The sequence below is a fragment of the Mytilus edulis genome, chromosome 5, assembly GCF_963676685.1.
Source record: "Mytilus edulis chromosome 5, xbMytEdul2.2, whole genome shotgun sequence".
Classification (NCBI taxonomy): domain Eukaryota; kingdom Metazoa; phylum Mollusca; class Bivalvia; order Mytilida; family Mytilidae; genus Mytilus; species Mytilus edulis.
The window spans coordinates 22,336,357-22,358,713 of record NC_092348.1 but is presented as its reverse complement, the minus strand read 5'-3'; the positions used below and the strand labels follow the sequence as shown (position 1 = coordinate 22,358,713).

Genomic DNA, 22,357 nt, shown 5'->3' with positions numbered 1-22,357 from the left:
TAATTATGTTACGGATCATTACAACTTTGATCGCAGGTGGGCATTTACAGCTAGTCACATATATAATGGACATTTATTACAAATGGTTCACAATAAGAAAGTATATCATTCAAATTTGCATTTAATTAGCCCTGGTCAATTCCAATACATTGCATCTTATAACTAGTTAAAAAGGAAGTTTTTTTTCTCTCACTCAATGACTCCGAGTTATATTTTCAATTCACCCTGGTACAAATTGAAAATATAGGATTTTTTAGGTCTAGAAATTCTGTCATTGAAAACTGTGCCTATTCACACCATGTGTTATAACTTAAGACAATTCTTTCATTATCATAACTTAAAATTGGAACCTTTTACAGCCAATTGCATTGAGTGTGTAGGTAAAGATAATATCTTTTGTTAGCTTGTTTGTTTGTTTTTTGTTTGTCATTATTTGGTTAGGTAAGCTACCCTCCTTTAAGAGAAGACTGGTCCAACAGATAACAAAACTATCTGTCTGTAGGACTAGTCTACCTTACCTGATATTGACTTCACAGTTCAGCTAGCAAGCAAACTAACCAAAGATACATTTACATACACACTCAATGCAATAGGCTTTAAATTAAATATGAAATTCCAATACATAGCAACCCCCTCTATTGGTGTCGTGGTTGAGCAGACTCTCTTTGACTGTGGTAAGCATCAATCCCTGGTGAGGTCAAACTCAGCTTTAAGTCAGAACAAAATGTCAAGTTATGATTACATGTCTTCTTGCAGGCTTATACTTCGTGAACTAGCACTTTAAAATATGTCTCAGTGTGTCAGTTTGGTACAAAGCAGGATTCATGTCATAATATGTACTTGTCCTCAATATGCATGTAATATGATGATGGACATTAAACAGCCATTCATTCATTAATATCATTATTTATTGTCACATATATTTGGAACATTTCAATCAATTAGTTATACCTTTGAGGGTACTGGCTTCATAATAGGGTAACAGCAAAATGATGGTTTTCTACTTTTAATCATATAAATGAAAAATCATTTTATGATTTCGTATGAAATATACATCAATTTCAATGGACAAAAATACATTGATAAAAGATACAATTTCCAATTTTTAAGAATAACTTTTCAGGTCTTTAATCCGGCCCCTTTTCTAGTCCATGTCTCAAATAAACTCGTAATATTTCAAAACAATGATGTTGCATAAAATAATTGTCATCTTAAATCTATGAATACAATTTTTTATTGTCATGATTGTAATTTAATCCATATACATGTAAATCTTTTGTTAACTAAAAATGTGACTAAACAAATCTATTTAGCAGTAAACTGATGCTCTTATAGACTTTGGCATTAATCATCATTAAGTCTCTTAAAAATTTAAAAAGCCATTAACTTCCATTTGAATAACATATATAAAACTCAATTAATTAAGGATATGATCTACTAATACAGGATTACAAGCCTAATTAAGGTACAAGAAATTTACAAGGCTTAATATATGTTTACAGAAAAAAGACAAGGTTAGTTCTTGGATTATACATTTAGGTACTTATTTTATACCTAACAATATATCATTGACATTCATTTATAAGCTTTAAAATGCTACACATGGTCTAGCTGTGGAACCGTAGCTCTTACAGTCTTTGGGATATTATTTTTGTCCTTAGTCAACATACTTCTTTCAGGTATATAATATATATATCCTCATATTGACCTCATATAAAGGCTATAATTGTGTTGTTCTTGCAAACTATAGATGGTTAGGAATAACCATAACAATACACAAAGGACCATACACGCTTTGGTTTTGCAGCTTCATACTAACAAGAGTCAAACTTTAAGTATTCAAAACTTTAAATAATTTGTAGATACAATATTCACTTTTCAAGGGTTATAAAATTAAGAATGGAAATGAGGAATATGTCAGAGACAAAAACCCGACAAAAGAACAGACAACAGACGAAGGCCACTAATGGGTCTTCAATGTAGCGAGAAACTCCTGCACCTGGAGGCGTGCTTCAGCTGGCCCCTAAACAAAAATGTATACTAGTTCAGTGATAATGGACGCCATACTAAACTCCGAAAAAACCCACAAGGAACTAAAATTAAAAATCATACAAGACTAACAAAGGCTAGAGGCAACTGACATGCGCAAAAATGTGGCAGGGTTACACATGTTTTTATGATATCTAATGCATGCATCCATTAATTGAAAAGTTTATTAAGTAAGATAGCAAAACTACTGATAAGCAAAATCTTGACCATATGACTTGTAAATATGCTTGTCAACAATGCAGACCACAGTATCATCACTTAAAAAGATATTCACACATGAAGTGTATTTCATGTTTTACTCAAACTCAAAGGAAAAACAAAATTTTTGCAAGGCATTTGCCAATGTTTGCTCAGTATGTTAACATTAAAATGTTTATTAAACAATTAAAGTTGTTTCTTTTTAAAACATCTAAAAAAATCTCTTGTTTGACATCACAGTCAAATTTTAGCCATGTAGACATAACTAATAATTACATTGTCTGAAAGATTTTCTTCTTTAACATGTGATAAGTTTTACATGAACATATGTAGCTCCATATAATGCTTATTTTCCATCAATTTAAAAAGAAGTCCAAATATATTTAACCCTAAAAATTACCTTCTTCATTGATCATGGCTTTTTCAGTCTGTTATCATGTACCCTATGCTAATGCTATCTGGTAATCATTGTCCTTACCTTTTTCAAAGTTTTGATGAGCTCTAGTGCTGGGTCTAGGAAGGTATCACAGAAATACAACATATAACCACTGTATTTGGTATTCAGCTGTACCACAGCCTCTCTCACAGCTTCGTCTGTACACTCTCCATACACAGCTCTTAGTTTACTGTATAGGTACTCTGTATTGTCTAAACATCTCTGTGTGGCATTAACTCTGTATGGAGGCACTTTCTGGTTAGAGTTACAACCCTTAGATTCAGCATCCATGGAAACAGATGGTGAGGACCGTTGAATCCTTTTAATTGTATTGTCAGCAGTTCTATGACAGGATCCATCCATTCTTGTCCTGGTTGGTGTGTTTTCTGTATCCCCTCTACTAGACTGAATGAATAAATAAAATTTTACTCATGATTAACTTTTCAAACAACAATGATATAAAAGAAAAACATTTTCATTAGTTAAGTATACTGATATATGAATACTAAATACGTACCAAGCTGACACAGGATTTATTCGTTATATAACTCATAATATTTTCATAATTTTTCAAAATTATACATGTCACAATAATACTAGTTTACGTGCATATAAATGTAGCGGTCATGTGTCAAAATGTGGCTGCAAAACACTGTACAGGAAAATGAAACTATCAAAGTAAGAGATAACACCAAGTAGAAATATTGATACATTAGAGATTCAGCCATTTAGCTACATTTTAACTATGGACTGCTGTGAATTTTGTAGTAACCATTTGTAGTAACCACTATCTTAGATGATCCATTCTGTATTATGAAAGCTTAACAGTCATGACAGTGCAAATAATAGATTTTGTTTATAATAGAATATTGATGCATTTAGCCTGTTGAGTAAAGTCATCTGAACTTAAATCTCTTATTTTTGTGATAATTGATTTCTTTCCTATCATCTTTTAAGAAAAATATCTTGCAAGTAACCCTACACCTGTAAAAACAATGGAATTATAACATGTGTAAATATTTTTTTCTACAAATTTACATTTGTTGGTTTTCACTAATAAAACAGTTTCAAACAATTCAGACTTTTATATGCCTGAAATTATCTGTAGATTTCATTACCTCTAGAGCATGTGGAGAGTCATTCACATTTGCTTTGGCACAATATAAATTTGGTTTTCTATCTCTATCAATGAATCTTGAACTGGATTGTTTACTATGTATAGGAGACTTATTCTTTCTCTCAGGCTTAACCTTCACTCCCCTGGTAGGTCGTAAAGTTACCAAATGTAGATTTCTATATATCTGGTGACTAGGTAGACTTGGTTTGGTATTTTCTTTTGCTGAAACATCCTTTTCATTTGTACCAATTTCTAAACTTGCTTCATTTCCTGAAGTCATCTTCCTCTCAAATGCCACACTTTCATGTGAATCTGGTTCAACACAACTGTTGTCTGGAGTTCTAGCCTTGTGCTTATTTAATTCAGTTATGTTTTCAGACCAAACTTGTTTTCCCACAGAATCATTGTAATCAGTAGTGTGGTGTTGGCAATCTTTTTCCACAGAATTTTCTAAATCACTTGTAGATTCATGAAGAGAGTCTTTTCCCTCAGTAACAGCCAAATCAGTTGTAAATTCTTGCCGGAAATCCCTTTCTTCAGAACTTTTAAAACTAGTTGTACATTCTCGCCTGAAATCCCCTTCCTTAGAATCTTCAAAATCAGTTGTGTATTCCTGCTGGAAATTATTTCCTTTGGAATCATAACAATCAGTTTTATTTTCCTGCACAGGTTCTTTTGCCAAAAAAATTTCCAAATATGATGTACATTCCTTGTGGAGATCTGTTTCAATACAAATTTCAAGATCAGTTTTAGTTTCTTTCAATTGATTATGTTTCACATAATCAACAGGATTAATTTCATTTGCTTGCTTAATCTGTCTTTCACAAGATGAAGCATTTGAATTTGTTTCACTTACATGATAGAGGTGATTTTTTAACCCTGTTTGATTAGAACACTTGACCGAGTTTGCATTAAAATGAATATTGCATCCATCATCACAGTTATTTTTATCTTGCCATGAAGATTCAGATGGGTGATTCAGAGGCAATGAATCTTCAGATTCATGACTGTGTCTATCTTTATGATAATCGTCGTTATGATGTTGTGTTTCACATCTTAGTTCTAAGTGACTAGGAACATTGTCATGATAGTCATCTCCTGCTAAGCTTGTCTGGACATCTTTATACTTCTGTAGCCATTCATCCTCCAAGTTTCTGCTGCGTACGTTTGATCCATCTAAACTTTCTAAGTCACTGTTTTCATCACTGCTGTCTGCAAGGCCCTATGGAAGTATTAAATTTACATTTAATACAAGAGAATCTCATTCTCTATTATATAAGTAAAAATTATCATGAAGAGAATTATCAGCAAAATTTTCGGACCATGCAACATGTACCTAAATGACCATAAGCATAATTGACCATTTGAAATCTCACTGCCAAAAAGAGAAAGTATCAAAATGCCAGTTTTGGCCTTTTAATCTAAAATTCACATAAACATTTAAAAAGTCTTTTCAATAGATCTATCAAATAATAAACTTCAAATTTTCCTGTCAGATGTCAGTATGTATATATATGTTTGAAACTTGTCTTTCACATTTTACATGTCATTTAAAAAAAAAATCTCATAATTGTCTCTTTTTAAGGTCTTCCCATTAATTTTTAGATTTGAGCTACAGCCCTTCACCTTAATTCGTTTGACTGCCAAATGTCTTACAAACAGATAATAAAATGTGTAAAACATGTTTGCATTAGGCTAGGGCTTATATTTAATTATGCCAATAGCTCCATGTATGAGTAAATGGCAATTAGTTTGTCAAATTGTCAATTTCTACATGTATGTTTTCTCTACGGAGAAATTTTGTATAGATTCCTTGTAAACAAGGAATTTTGAAATAGCATCTTGTTTCTAGAAAAATTAGAATCTTATTCATAAGTCAATCATTTTAGATGGCATCAGGTTTAAGTTATATAGCAGCAAATTACAAAGATATTGAAAGGTCATGGGCAAAACACCAAAATTATCAGTCTTATATAATCCTATTCTTGCTTCAATGAAAGTAATATTCTTTGGATTGAAAAGATCCTCTTTTTTTGCAAATGGATTGATAATGGCTTCCTCATACTGCCTACTTTTGTACGTAACCAACAACCTGGTCATCATTGCTAACATGAAAAAGTTAATTGTTACTAGGTCAACCCCTGTATATAATTAAGGAATCCATTTCTGAGTGATAATGTTGAACACTTTTTCTTGACACACAAGTCAAATGAATTCAGTTGAAGAATAAATGAAATTAATTTAGTTCCACTACACATAATTAAATGAACATAGAGCAAACTTTATCACTTTAAACTTTTTCATTCAACTGAATGATTCCAACATTTTTTGGTGTCAACGGAAATGTTGGGTCCCAATGGAGGGTCATGATTGAGTGATGACACAGAGACATAGAAGAGGTTTAAGTGGGAAACTCTTTTGTGGATTATTTAGCAAGTATTTACAGCACTGACAAAACTAATGTATGAAAGTTTTAATGTATAAATCATAATTAATCAAATCAGCTATGATGTTATCCTTACTGAATCCCTCTACAATGAAGTGATTTAATGAAGTATTTATATGAGAAAACATTTAACTATAGACCCAGTGATGTGAAGAACAGGTATTTTCTTCCTTATAAATGAAATTTCAGACATGTTTTTCTTTATACAAAGGGAAATAACTCAGGTTTTCACATTGATTTTTTTTTTCAATTGCCACCATTGGTGAAATTTAGGTATAGATCTCTTCAAACAAAACCAATACTGCTCTGTTTCAGGTTTTTCAGTGAATTTTCATTATAGTACATGTAAACTTAAAAAAAAATGTTATCTGTTGGTCTCTGTATCAAAGCAGTGGTATAATTCTATCAATTTTTCAACAAAAAAAGTTGCCCACAAACATGGTTAAGTAAGTACATAATATATGTGTCTCTCCCAAGTCACCTAGCATGCCTAGGAGCCTGCTAATTGGTTGTCCATCGCTTCTGTGTATCACAGTTAAAGTTTTGCATTTATTGTTTTGTATATAAATCAGGCCTTTAGTTCTGTTGTTTGATCATTTCAGAGCCTTTTAAAGCTTGATATTCAGTGTAGAAGGGCTTTTCACATTGTTGAAGGCAGTATGGTGATCTATAGTTGCCAAGTTCTATGTCAGTTGGTCTCTGGTGGAGAGTTGTCTCATAGGCACTTTTCACATTATTATTTTTTTACTGAATATTACTGAATTTGAATGATTTCATTGAAATATTTGTACCATATATTCTAATTTTCATACATGCTTTTTGTATTAGGGTGTTACTGATTGTGCAATGGTGTCATTATCGTGCAGTGGATGGTCTTTTTGATAATTTATTTTTATAAACTGCTAGAATGAATTTTCTGGGATTGTTTACATATGACCGTGAAAAATTATTTATTTCAAACTGCATTGCTTTTTCAAATTTCACTTCTTTTTTTTTTTTAACTAAATAATACTGAATTTGAATGCTTTCATCAAAATATTTGTGAAGTGTACAAAACATCATCAGAATGGCATGCATATCCAGCTTATCTCAAAATCTTCCAGACAAGAAAATATACTCTAGCTACTTTTCATGAGCAGGTTACCTCTGTAATAGCACAACCAGAAGGGACAAGTCAAAAATATTTCCTGCACTGAGCTTCTATTAGATAGACATCAAAAAACCTCACCATTGGGTAAATGCATGAAATGAGGTGTCACGAAAAAGCTTTAAATGGAATTATGGGCCTATAAGCAGGGCACAGCTTTAAACGACCACAGAAGTCGAACCCTGAACAGTTGGGGCAAGTATGGACACAAAATTCAAGCTTGATACAGCTCTGAATTTGGATTGCAATCAAATTTTTGACATAATATGAGTTTCTGACCCATATCAAATGTCAAGATCTTACAAATCTATTGCGCAATATTGTGCAATTAAAGATTTCTTCTTTTAACTTTTCAAAAATTTAGAATTTGAGAAATTTAATGAAAAAAAATTGAAAACAACTACCCCCCTTTTTTGCAATTAGTCCAAAACCTGACATTTCTTTATACATAATATACAAGTAGTGTAAGGGAGGTAAATTCGAACATACCCAACATTGCATACCTGTCAACTGACCCGTATTCTGCGGGTGTGACCCGAGATTTTCACAATTCTAAGGGATCACCCGGAACACCCGCCGGGTCATTGAAATAACCCGGGAATTCCGAAAATGACCCGTATTTCTTAGCCTTGAGATTGATTTCATAAGTAATATTCCTTTGAAATACCGTCAAATTCGTAATTCTTCCATGAACAGGAAGTTCATCTAGCTATGTAAACTGTCAAATTAAGTGACCCATTAAGTGGCTTCACTTGGCTTCACTTGACAGCTTTGGTGTCAAACACACTGTTAATTAACACCACTTACCTTAGCTTTAGGTCGTAAATAAATTGTACAATTGGTTTAATCTGCTGAACTAGAGTTACTTCCCCTTATTTGTCACCATTCAAAATTATTCCTTATATTTACGTTTTATGGGTGAAAAAGATTAAATCATAAAAATATAAAATTCAAATACATATTGAAAAATAACTTTTTATTATTTTTATACCTTTATACAATTTTTTTTTTAAAGTTGAAAATTATTTTTTACATTTATACTTCCTTCAATATTACTATATTTTATCATAGTCTTGTTAAACGATAAATATTATGGTTAAAGACTACATAGTCAATAGTCTCAAACATTTAAGAATTACATTTAATTCTAGTGGTTGATGATTGTAGTATTTTCTCTCAAAAAGTAAAGCACATTAGACTGAGATACACAAATTTATAAAAATCTTCAAAAGTGCAATGAAATAAGGCCACAATTAAAAATATTTTGGTTTGCCCAAACCCTACCCAAGGTTGAGACAGTGGGTAGGTAGGTAGGCATTTTCTTTTTTTTTTTTCAAAAAAAGAAATTGAAGCATCAGGTGTTTATTAATCTTCATGAATTTTTGATTAAAAAAAAACTTCTTCAAATCAGGACAATAAAAGAATTTGAGTAGGCAGCTTTTTTCTGGGTAGGTAGGGTTTGGGCAAACAAACCTATTCTTTTTTATGGCCTAATATTTAAAATGACTTTACAAAGTGAACATGCATTGATGTTTTGGTATCTTTGATATACATTATAAGAAAATGTACCATAAATACTGAAATTCAGCTCGAAAAAGTTCGTACGCGTTATGACCTGAGATTTGATTCTTCAATGCAGGTCATGACCTGCATTTTCATCGTCACAGGTTGACAGGTATGACATTGATTGTTTAATGATTTAGAATTACCTCCCTTGCACTGCTTTTATATTGTCTTAATTGTTCATTGACCAGAAATACCTAGTTTTTCTCCTTTTTTGGCCCTAGTTTGCCAACAAATTTTGTGCCGTAATCCCCCAAAGTCAATACTTACCATCCCTTCATGGTATGGAAACTTGTGATTTTATTTCAGAGAGATTCATACACTTAATAAGTTATTGTTTGAAAACTACAAAAATGATTATTTTGGGCCCCCTTTTTGGTCCTTAATTCCTTAACTATTGGGAGCATAGCCTCCAAAATCAATCCCATCCTTTCTTTAGTGGTATTGAACCTTCTTGTAAAAAATTATAGAGATTCATACACTTAAACACAAATTTTTGTCAGTAAACTAGAAAAATGCTTCTTTTTGGCCCTTTTTTGGCCACTTATTCCTACATCTTCGGAAAAATTAACCCCAAACTGATTCCCAGCCTTCCCTGAGTTATATGGAAACTTGTGGTAAAATGTAAGAGAGATCCATACAGTAACACACAAGTTATTGTCTTGAAACTAGAAAAATGCTTGTTTTTTGCCCTTAATTCCTAGTAACCCATTAAAATAATCCCAACCTTCTACTCTTGGTATTAAACATTGTGGTACAATATATCAGAACAATTGAAATACTAATACACAACTTTTTGTCCTGAAACTAGATAAATGCTGTTTTTGGCCCCTTTGGGCTCTTAATGCCTAAACCTTTGGGACTATAACGCCCAAAACCAATCCCAAGCTTCCTTTTGTGGTTATAAACCTTGTGTTAAAATTTTATTTATTTCTTTTTACTTATTCAAACGTTATTATCCAGAAACAATTTGTCTTCGGACGACACTGACGACGACGACGATGCCGACGTGATACCAATATATATGACCAAAAAAAATTAAATTTTTGTGGTCGTATAAAAATACTATACAAACCTTTATAAAAATAAATTGTTTTATCTGACCTTTCATCATGCTTATCTTATTTTCAAGTATTACAAGAAAAATATTTTGGTTTGAATAAATGCTCCCAAAAATATGGTTTTTTATTTGGTTTTCCAACGTTACAAATATGCCGAGATGAAATGTTTTTAAATATATATTCCCAATAAAGGTGTGGAGGAGTAGACATTTCTTAGTACTTAGCGTACGCTCAAATGATTTTGTTTAAAAGGGTTTATGAGCACCAAACAATAAACTCACCTAGAGAAAAATAATTTTGAAATAAACTGAAAATGTTGAAAACTACCAAAAATGTTTGTATCATCTTTAGCACATTTGTTAAGGAACTTATTTTTAAGATTGATTGATTGATAACAGCTTTAGTTTAACATCTTATGATCAATTTTATCATTAATTTATTATGTGATGGTTCATAACAAATGGGCAAAAATTGTTCCACCTATTTGGTGACCTTCTGCTGTTGTCTTTAGTATGGTTGGGTTGTTCTCTTTGACACATTCCCCATTTTCATTCTCAATTTTATTAACTTCCACATGAAAATGAATCATGCATTTTTGCCCATACTTTTTGGATGTCACAATGATCATGATGATTATATAATTAATTTAAGAGTTGATTATTTGATGCATATTGGCATAATTCTTTCATTAATAAAACCTTTAAATTTGATATACTTCTGGAAATCTATATAGACAAACTGTACATTTCGAAAAAAAAAAAATAAGGCTTCTGATATCGTTGAGTCATATGTTTTCGTACCATCCATATTTGACAGGTTTCGATTGCACAGGCGTATATTGTGACGTGTTTTTCGGTTTCTATATTTGGAACAACCACACTACAACTTGACAATTTTAAAACATATTCAAAATGTCTTTAAAAGACATATTTTTTTAGAACAAATTTAATAAAACTGACCTCTTTCAGCCATTTTTATTTAATGCCAAAAATATGCATCATTAGAATAGTTGTTGAAAAAGTCTGAAGGGTTACATGAAGTACAGCTGAGACTACTATAACACATATTGTTATAGTAATCTCAGCTATGTTGTTTGTCTGTCAGACATTGGGTCTTCAAGATATGTGACTGTCATGTGTTTTTTTGATAAGTTTTTATTACAAACCAGCGAGTTAAAATGAACTGGGTTCTTATATAAAACATTTTAAAATGGTTGTTCAAACTCCATTCATTCAACATTTTATTGACAATTTTTTTATACAACCTAAAACAGTCTTAGCTTTTTACATTTAATCACAATATTTGAAATCTGCATTTCAAATTTTTAAAAAATAAGGTCTTTAGTCATTGTTAGTAGAAACCCAGTGCCAATCTGAAAAACAATCAAAATGTTAGAATCTCAGCACATAAAACATCCACCAAAAACTATTTATTACTTCATTTTAGTACTAAAAATTCAAAAGATTTATATAACTTTTTTTATGAATCAAGCAATAACCAGAAACAAGACTTTAAAAAAATACTCATTTCGGGATTTTATAGTCATTTCCTGAATATGTACTGATTCAGTTTTTATTTCATACGAAAACATATGACGCGGTTTTTTGACATACGAAAATCGCAAAATAATTGGAAACAGTAAAAAATCGTAGTAAATTAGCAAAGTGACAAAAAAATCTAGATACATACCTAAAATCATTCGACAGAACATGCTTTTAAAACTGGAGTACACATGTGAATAAAAACTCAACAGTGAAAACCGTAAGAAGTGAAAATTGTTATTAGTACGAAAACACATCACACGATGATATATAACTTACATGTACAAATGATGTATAAGAGATATAAATTGCATTAATTTGGTGTTTCAGAAACTTGTAAATACACCTTATCGCTAATCCCGGCTGACCCGGCCACTTGAACTTTTGACGTCAACAACAATCACTTTTCCATTGTGGCGTCAGATATTTTGTTTAATGACGTCAAAATTTTACAGGAACCTGTGCGATTTCCAGTAATGTGGGACAAATAGCGATAAGGTGTATTATATCTTAAGTAGGGAATTATAGAATTTTTTTTAGTTTTATACTGTCTACTAACAGTTTGAATCATGTAATCATTTAGGAATTTTGGTTGTCAATGCTCTTCAACTTCGTACTTTATTTAGCTTTTTTTAACATTTTTTGATTGGAGCATCACTGATGAGTCTTTTCTAGACGAAACGCGTGTCTGTCGTATATATAAAATTTAGTCCTGGTATCTATGATGAGTTTACTTATGTATGATTCATTATAATAAATCTACTCATTTTGAGCCCTGTCATTACATTAGCAAAATAAATTAGTTGTTTACACTTACAGAGATATTTGAAGTTTTTCATTACCAATTTGAGTCTACGTGTACTATTTAACGAAAAATTGTTTAGTCTAGTATTCTGATAAATATATTCAGTGTTCTTTTAGTTTCTCTAAAGTAGATTCACCCATCTTTTTTTCATCTTTGACAGAGGAAAAGTCATATTTTTTTAGTTTTTCATCTTAAAAATAGTCCCGCCAAAAGTTATCTCCCCATCTGTATCTGTATTAGGAAATCCCTCCTTCAAAGGAGCACTTCACAATGAATATATATGTCTATACACACTTAGTTTGAAAAAATAAAAATATAAATATAAATGTACGCCCCGTGGGGTGTACGTTGGCTACAGTCTTTGACTCTTGCTCTTGCTAGACGGTAAGGTCTTTAAGAGTTCGTTTCTCTTGGCATGTAACGCATAGCATAATTTTCTGGATATGTATTCTACCATAAAACAATTGTCAGTGCATTTGCATCTGCAACCACAAGCACATAATAAGTGACTCGGATCTAAAATGAGCTGTGCGTCTATTACAACGTTAGTAAGATTAAAGCATTTGGTACAGTTTCTAAAGCTACAAAGAAAGCTTTCAAGTTCATGCAGGTATGGTATGCGGATATCATGCAAAGTCTTACATTCCAGAAGGAAGTGATCTACCGTTTCTGCGGATTCTTTGCATAGTAAGCAGGTTGGATCTACGCTATTTTGATTAAATGAAGCTTTGTTGCTTTGAAGATAGTAGGTGCCTGTAAGAAGCTTTAGTTTTGTTTGAAGACGACTTATATCCTGAGATGATGTGCCTACACTTGCAAGACAAGGATGAGTGTTTCGCCAGAGTATATTGTTAGTGGATAGATAAAGAATAAGAAAACATTGTTGATGCTGGGATCCGGATAAGATTCAAAATCCGTGTGATCAAATCGTGCAGGGTTTCATGATCTTTCATGCTAGACATCAAAAAGGGGGTCTCATTGGGGGGTTCCGATCCCGGATCCCGCTTACTGTTTTGTCAGATTCCCGTATCCCGCTTACACTATATACGTAAGCAATTCTCATTTTTTTGTCATTTCCCGGGTCCCGCAAGACCTCATTTCCCGTTTTCACGACACAATAATTTGACTTTCACGTGTCACGCTTACAAAAAATCGGCAATCCCGCGTCACGCTTAGACCCCAATGAGACCCACCAAAAACAAAATATACTTAACTTGAAAATGTGTTTCTTTGAAAAAAAATCATCTGAAAAGTTAGATTAAAGGATATTTGAAATCTCCTAATGTTTTGTCAATGGGGGACACATGATTCGCCGTTTTTTCACATCTATTTAAAACCAAATAACTACAGCTTTAAACACTATTTATCAAATCAACTTCATTATAGATGAATAGCAGACATTTCAAAGGTGTAAAGAACTGAAATTTGGGGCAATCGGTCAAAGAATTACTAAGAAATACTTCTTTGAAATATTTTTTTCATTCAGGAAATTGGCTGAAAATCGTTGTCTGTTTTTCGGTCCTTTGCGGTAAGTGGCTAAATTTTGCGAAATTGTGTCCCCGGCGAATATGAGTGCCCCACTCTATTGGCATTGCAACTACTTAAGATTAAGATATCTTAGATTCTAGCTTATTAATTGGTTTGGTATAACTCAGGCGCAGATCCAGGGGTGGAGGGGGTTAATTGGAACCCCCCTTTTTTTGGACGATCAATGCATTTGAATAGGGACATGTAGTTGGAACCCCCCACCCCCACCCCCCTTTTGTCCCGGATTAGGACCCCCCTTTTAAAATGGCGGGATCCGCCCCTGGTAAAATTTCAAATAAGTTTAGGCCAAAATTAAAAACAAATGAAAATATAACTAGCTAGCCTAGGCCTGTATATTTAACCAAGGAATGATTGTATATTATGAACATTTATATACAAGTCCTAGGACTTATAATTTCATTTTGGATGGCAATACTGTATATTGTGAAAAAGAAGTTAAACTAAATAGTGTAACTATTGATTACCAACATAAATTTGATACTCATATTAGACTTTTAAATATCAGTACACATCCAATTTAAGCGTGTCTGCATCGATAAAGTTGGCATTAGACAGGTCCAATTCTAGTTTGATGTTGGCATTAGAAGGGTCCAATTTCAGTTTGATGTTTTCATGGGAAACGTTGTATTTTAATCTCCTAATTAAATAATTTTATAAACGTATACGGGAAAATATTTAACGAAATTGGGTAGATTTAAAATTACTATTTACTTAATTGTTTAGTAAAGTGTGCATGCAGTTCAATGCATTTGTGTTTTAGCTGCTTGATTGCACTATTGCGTTAATGTATGCATACTTCAAATGTTTGTGTTATATGCATACATACTTTTTATCTCGCTTTTCTGTGTTTAATTGTATGTGTGCATGTGTAGATATCAATTGTTTGATGCGCTTTTATTTTGTCAGTACTGTTCTCCAAAGATTATGTTTGCAATTTTCTAGTGACTTACATTGTTACAATAAAGCGTTTCCGATGTCTTATATTCATAATGCCTAATTTTAATGTGTGGCAATTTTTTTACGGTTCATTGTCATGTGTTTGTTTTTTCTACATTGACTATATGTATAGGGAGGGTTGAAACATGTTTAAGACGTTTAACCCCTCCTCATTTTTGCGCCTGTCCAAAGCCAGGGGCCTCTGGCATTTGTTAGTCTTGGATAATTCAAAAGTTTTCTTCTAGTTCATGATTTGGAGTTTAGTGTAACATCCATCATCACTGAACTTGTACACATTTTTGTTTAGCTGAAGCACGCATCCAGTTGCGGGGCTTTCTCTTGGTTTTGAAGACACATTGGTGGCTTTCTGCTGTTTTCTGCTCTTTTGCTGGGTTATTATCGGTTTGACACATTACCCATTTCCATTCTCAATTTATTCTTACAGAATTGACAAAATTATTGTTATTCACAGCAGTGAGCTGCACTCATTCGGATATGCAAGAGCCCAAACTCTGGAATCTGCGGAATGAGACGAGGAGAGAATTGCTTTTTGGGATAATTTAAAAGTTTGGTTAAGAATTGGTAGGGCAGCTCGTGATAGTCAGGTTCCTCCTCATGTACAAGACAATAGTGCGAAGTTAAATTTCTATTTACCTTTGCATACTCTTGGCTTTTATATCTTTATTGCATACCGCTCAGTTTTAAACTTGATATAAATGCTTCAAATTCTTTTAAGTGCTTATTAATTGGTTACGTCACGAAAGTCTGTTTTATTCCATTATCTTTGACTTTTGTATGCATTTGTGACTAAGCTTATCATTAGCTTTAAATTTTGGCACGCTGGGTTAGAAATATATATTTCTGTATTAAACAGTTTCGCACAAAAATTTAAATATTTCAATCAAATAAAAAAAATGCTACATACTGCTGTTGAAGAACATATTGCAAATTTTATATTTTTTGTTTTTTATTTCAAATTTGCAACGAAGAACAACGTCTCCTATCAAACTGAATTATTTTTTTATTCGAGGACAATGTATACCTTTACTCCCGACATTATCACAATGTTCCTTTCGAGTAAGAATGCCCTTCTTACACATGTTTTCAATTAACTCTGCATTGCAGTTTTCGAGCAACCTTCATATAATTTTGATGAACTCATATGTTCAAAAATACACCAAGTTGTGTTAAAGCATTGAAGTGTACATTTGAGGTCTATAGAGCCAATTAGTTTTAAAAGAAAAGATCGAACAGTGGAAATACAGCACATTGATTCTTGTTACACCATCATGGTACAATATAACATACGGATATATTGCTGTCCTGTAAAAGTAAGTAAAGATTGAAAGATGTATAAAACATGTCAAGAGTTGAAATTCAATCAGCTCTTGATAAATTAGTCCTGCCTCTTTGTATATACCAGTCCCTTTTATTTTACTTAAATTCAATTTTATGTTCCAGGTCATACAGATTCTTAAAAACCTGCTAGACAGTAACAGTGTCCTGTACCCTGAGTAGTAGAAACGAAGGCTACGGGTAGAACCAGTTCAAGAATCATCATACTGGGATACAAAGACACTAAACTGTTTTATTAAAAGATCAACGTTGTCAATTCTGTCTTTCAAATATAAAGGTAAAAAAAAATCTTTCTGTTATGAACCAGGGACAGTCTATTCAAATATCGACTGGCCCTGTATAAACTAGATAAATAAATATGATCTTTCAAAATATTCCCGACCGCCTGGTCGTATTTACTCATATTGGATTAAAACAAATCCTCGACCTTACCTCTTCTTGGCTAGTACGGAATAAGTTCCAAACACTAGATGCTACAGATTTAGATATCCCACCGATGTATTTAGCACCACCGACCATCTGTGAAGAAAACATGATGTTTTAGCTACAATCTCCCCTTCTGAAGTTTTATATTTCCTCTTAATTTAAAGAAAACCTTTAAAGTGTCAATTAAAATCCTTAACATTTATTTCACAGTTCTGAAATATTTAGATAATCCATGTATAGCCATCTTTCCCCTGCTATTCCGAATGAATTTAGCAGGATGCCTTGTAATGTGTTAATTGTCAACTTGTCACCTTCACATTAAGTCAGAACAACATTTTAAGATGTATAGGCTAAAGTTTTAATAAAGTCCGACCAATCCTCCTTTATAATTCATATCATTTCACATAATACACAAAAGGTAAGGAAAACACGTATATTTCACACCTCACTACCATTATATACTGTCATTTTAGTATGTCACATATTGATACTAATTTATTTTCATCTATGTACAAAACGCATCTTACACCTGACTGGGACACCTGATGAGCTTTATAAATATGCAATATTATACCTGGAATACATTAAATGACACTTTAAATAACGTATCATGTCCCGTGTGTACTTTGAAGTTTACATGTTATAAAATATCTTGTCCGTTTTAATGTTAATTAATCCACAAAACACCGTGATCACAAGATTTTACTGTGCCTTCGGTCGTCTTTTTGTTTTAACCAAAAAATCACTGGAGTATTATACCAACAACAGCAATCCTTTGATCATGCTTAAATTAACGTGACATTCATATTTATAAGGAAAAAAATATCTTACACCCAAACACACTGACAGTGGAAAAAGTACATTGTTAAAACAAGCAACTGTAATATCAAAAACATTGCATGTTCACAACAAACGCAACTTGTATATTCTGAAGATAAGTTTGTAGATGAGCTTGCTTCAGCAATAACTGAATTGCTTCTAAATATTAAAAGTAAGGCGATGTAATATGATTGTCTATGAGACAACTCTTCAAAAGAGACAAAATGACACCAAAACTAACAGCTATAGGTCACAATATGGCCTTCAACAATGAGCAAAGCCAATACCTCGTTTCAGCTATAAAACGCCCCGAAATGATTGACAAACGTAAAACGATTCAAACGAGAAAACTAACGGCCTAATGTACCATGTACAAACTAAAAAACGAAAAAAACATTTTAAATTAAACCTTTGAATAGACTTATTAAGAAGGGATATAATTACGATACTGTTGTCAAGTCATTAAAGATTGCATATTTTGGCGTTAATATTGAGTCACTGATAATGTCTTTGCATCGGAACTAAACACATTTATTCTAAAAACAGTTGTTGGCATGACACGGGTTATGTTCTTCTCATATATGTTATGATGGTATGATACTAAACCCCTAACGGGAAGGATTGTGCCTGATGTTCATATGATGAAATCATAATCTTTCAGTCAGTTTAATTGAAGTCTGGAGCTGACATGTCAGTTAACTGCTAGTAGTCTGTTGTTATTTATGTATTATTGTCATTTTGTTTATTTTCTTTGGTTACATCTTCTGACATCAGACTCGGACTTCTCTTGAACTGAATTTTAATGTGCGTATTGTTATGCGTTTACTTTTCTACATTGGTTAGAGGTATAGGGGGAGGGTTGAGATCTCACAAACATGTTTAACCCCGCCGCATTTTTGCGCCTGTCCCAAGTCAGAAGCCTCTGGCCTTTGTTAGTCTTGTATTATTTTAATTTTAGTTTCTTGTGTACAATTTGGAAATTAGTATGGCGTTCATTATCACTGGACTAGTATATATTTGTTTAGGGGCCAGCTGAAGGACGACTCCGGGTGCGGGAATTTCTCGCTACATTGAAGACCTGTTGGTGACCCTCTGCTGTTGTTTTTTTATTTGGTCGGGTTGTTGTCTCTTTGACACATTCCCCATTTCCATTCTCAATTTTATGTTGTAATTGTTTAACTATATATTGATCACCGTACAACATTCAGCAATGAGCAAAACCCATAATGCATAAAATGGCTACGAAATGACAAATGAAAACAATTCGTACGTCGAGAAAACTAATGGCCTGATTTGTTACAAAACAATAAACGAAAAAAACATTGAGTTCTTATTTACGGCAAAGCTTCATTACAAGTGCGTAAGACCCCATGTACGAACTCACACATTGGAGGTACTTTAACAATATAACAGAAGAAACAAATATTTAACAACACTTACCGTCATCATAATCAAGAATTTTACACAAAGGAACTTAATTACTTTAAACAAAGCAAATGAAAACGCTAATAGCTCTCCTATAGATTTAGATGTTCCAATTTTACTCGAGAAACTCCACACTAAAATTTACGACAAAAGGGTGATTTTTCGTTCCCTATTGTTAATTTTCCTTTTCTGAATGGTGATGTTCCTTTGGCATCATCTTACAGAGTTTATATTTCACAAAGCGTTCGCTATTCCGTGTTACGTTTTAGATGATTGTAACGAACGTATATATGCAATATTGGTAAATTATTAAGTCAGGGATTTCGTTACCATAAATTACTTAAAACTTTTACTTAATTCTTTCATATATTTTGTTTTTTAAGTTTGGTTGTACCTGTATAGAAAACTTATTACAACGGGATGGCACATCCTCAGTTTTACGGAGACTTTGTTAACCGTGATCGGAAATTTAGAAACTATCCTGCTAGACTTATCGATACTTTAAATAAACGTATTCTAAAAGGTTACCAATTCAACACTGTAATTATTAAAGTCTTTGAATATTGTTTTATTGGTATTAATATTGATTTAAGTAAATTAAAAGCAGACTAAATATTATTGTGACATACATTAGACCTTTGGTTTTCCCGTTTGAATGGTTTTACACTTGTAGTTTTTGGAACCCTTTATAGCTTGTCATTTGGTGCTGAGCCTGGGCTCCGTGTTGAAGACCGAACCTTGACCTATAATGGTTTACTTTTATAAATTGTGACTTGGATGTAGAGTTGTCTCATTGGCTTTCATACCGCATCTTCCTATATCTACATGCACTTTCATAGATCTACAATCTGTTGATTCCTGTATCTTGACATCGTACAAGATCCTGTTTTTCTCGTCAACTGTTTATGACGTCTTTACACAAAATTCATAGGATGTTGGATGTGTATATACTGATTTATAAATTAGTCTAAGATGCATGATTTTCTTTATGTGTTGTTAAAGTATTGTTTGACATTTTTCGTGGATTCTTTTTCAAGAACCCACGGTGTTTGACCAAGAGAGCCTTTAGCAAAACTCATTCAGACAACACTATATCATTATCGAGGATTGTTTACAAATTAACAGCTACTTCCTTTGGAGCGCTGCCAAGTTCACCATAACAGAATAAAGCCTGAAATCGTCCAGGTCATTTAAGTAAATTGAAAATAGGAAAGGATGTACATTCTCTCCCCGTCTTTCTCCTATGTCACACATAAACTAAAAGGATGCGATTCATTATTGACTGCTTTCAACATAATATTGAACATTATCATACAAACTATGCAGTACTTTGAATTGTTTTGCCATTTATATTTGCATTGTGTATATAGCTGCATTTTAATACAATGACGCTCTGGATAGGTATCGAATACATATGAAATGCCCTTTAAAATTCCAGAAACTTTTTAAGGTACAGTATAATTTTGTCAAGTGATTGATAGCTAGAAATTAAATCATAGAAAGTAAACATTTATCACTTGTGACCTTCTGTAAACTTTTGTGTTTAGTCCTATGGGTGTGGGGTTGTCTCGAATGGCTAATGCATCCTACGGCCATACATGATATAGCATGTAAATTCCATTATCATTATTGTTTGTTGAGATATAGAGAAGTCTATTTGTGCATGGTAGACGACTTTTACCGACCTTACCCAACCTTCCATATATACTTCATTTGGCTGTCAGAAGTCATTTCATTTATTTTAATATTATATCAACCATTTCATGTGCATATATAGCCTCTGTATAGTCCTTTTGTGCTGTTGGGTTGTATAAAAACATTATATAACGGTACCACTTTTACTGCAACAATGCGCATTTTGACATTAAATCGACATTGAAAGTCTCTTTAGAAGAGGGACGAAAGATACCAGAGGGACAATCAAACTCATAAATCGAAAATAAACTGACAACGCCATGGCTGAAAATGAAAAGGACATACAGACAAACAATAGTACACATGACACAACATAGAAAACTAAAGAATAAACAACATGAACCCACCAAAAACTAGGGGTGATCTCAGGTGCTCTGGAAGGGTAAGCAGATCCTGCTCCACATGTGGCACCCGTCGTGTTGCTTATGAGATAACAAATCCGGTAAATAGTATAATTTGGTAGGTCACATTTATGAAAGGGAAGGGATTGTAGTAACGACGTAAGGAACATATCCGATATCATTTGTGAAACGGTTATTCCATAACGGTCAACCAACTCGTGATGACGTCCGTAAAATTTACGAAGAGATGATTTCCACTTCACCATTTGGAACTCTTGATTTAATAGCTTCCTTGTGAGCAACAACACTACATCAAGAAAATCATGACAGGAAATGCAAGGACGGGAATATCGTATCAATTGGGAGATATATATACACCGTGTGCAGGTGCTGCTGAAATGTTGCTACTTAGAAATGGAAAGTTCACAATTGGAAAGCTGAAATCATCTCTCTTGTTTTCAACCGACCCTCATTGTCAATTTCTAGATGTAAGTCAAGATATGAGGCCGACTTAACTGTATCTGGTGTATCCTTTATCTCTAGTTCAATGGGATAGATGCGTTTGACATAGTCACCATTGAATTTTTGATTGTTTGATTACTTGCTCAGAGCAGCCTCTTTGTATATTTTGATCCCAATCTCCTTAATAGACGTATAAGTAACAACCAGTGCAATGCATGATTTTAACAATTGTTTTCTTTTCAGTGCTTTTTTTTTGTGTCAGTCCGCAATAAGAGGCAACAGCCTGCATGCCTCTATGTAATTTACGAGACAGTCGACTTGCTCACATGATCAGTAATTCCTTAATTAAAGTTCTCCTAATTTTTTTTTAAATTGTTTAAAAGCTCCCTTAATTAACCACAGCTGATACTGACTGCATGGACATGGTGGAATTGATAATGGTCATATATTAGGGACGACATAAACAAATCAATGAAGGATAAAAAAACATCATTCAAATAGTTTGGGTTGGGGTTTTTTTTTGGGGGGGGGGGGGGGGGGGTGTAAATTGCTAAAAGTTTTGTTTAATTGACATCGAGATCGATTTCATATATATCCTTATTGGTAAATCATTTTTTTCCCAAACCAAGTAGGGCTGTTGCTAAACGGCGGAAAGGGAAACGGAAAGAAATATTTATTTAGACGGAATTTAAGGTGGAAATGAAAAGAACTTTAAAAATCAATAACGACTGAAGTTACGAAATCAGACAACAATTATGTTCATAATAGGATATAGGAGCTAGATATCAAAGACAATAGCAAACAGTTTTGGAAAAACATAACAGCTAAAACAATGGGACCTATTCAACATTATATACTTGAATTATATTGAATAGTTCATGACAAAATCTCCCTGTCTTCTTTCAAGAAAGGATAAAAAAAAAGTCGTCATTTAAGGACCTTCATTTCTTTAAAAAGTCTAATTACTATAACAGAAATTTTGACTT

The 22,357-nt window shown here is 32.9% G+C and overlaps 1 protein-coding gene across 1 annotated transcript in view; it reads right to left on the bottom strand.

Annotated features, from left to right (window-relative positions):
• LOC139525422 (pleckstrin homology domain-containing family G member 4B-like) overlaps window positions 1–17,173 on the bottom strand; it is an 83,803-nt gene extending 66,630 nt beyond the window's left edge. Inside the window, exons 1-3 of the mRNA XM_071320747.1 lie at window positions 16,636–17,173; window positions 3,802–5,022; window positions 2,726–3,088 (exon numbers count right to left, since the gene is read on the bottom strand). Coding sequence (XP_071176848.1) covers window positions 2,726–3,088; window positions 3,802–5,022; window positions 16,636–16,737 — 1,686 coding nt within the window. The 5' untranslated portion in view covers window positions 16,738–17,173. The remainder of the gene's footprint in view (window positions 1–2,725; window positions 3,089–3,801; window positions 5,023–16,635) is intronic.
• Window positions 17,174–22,357: the final 5,184 nt, after the last annotated feature.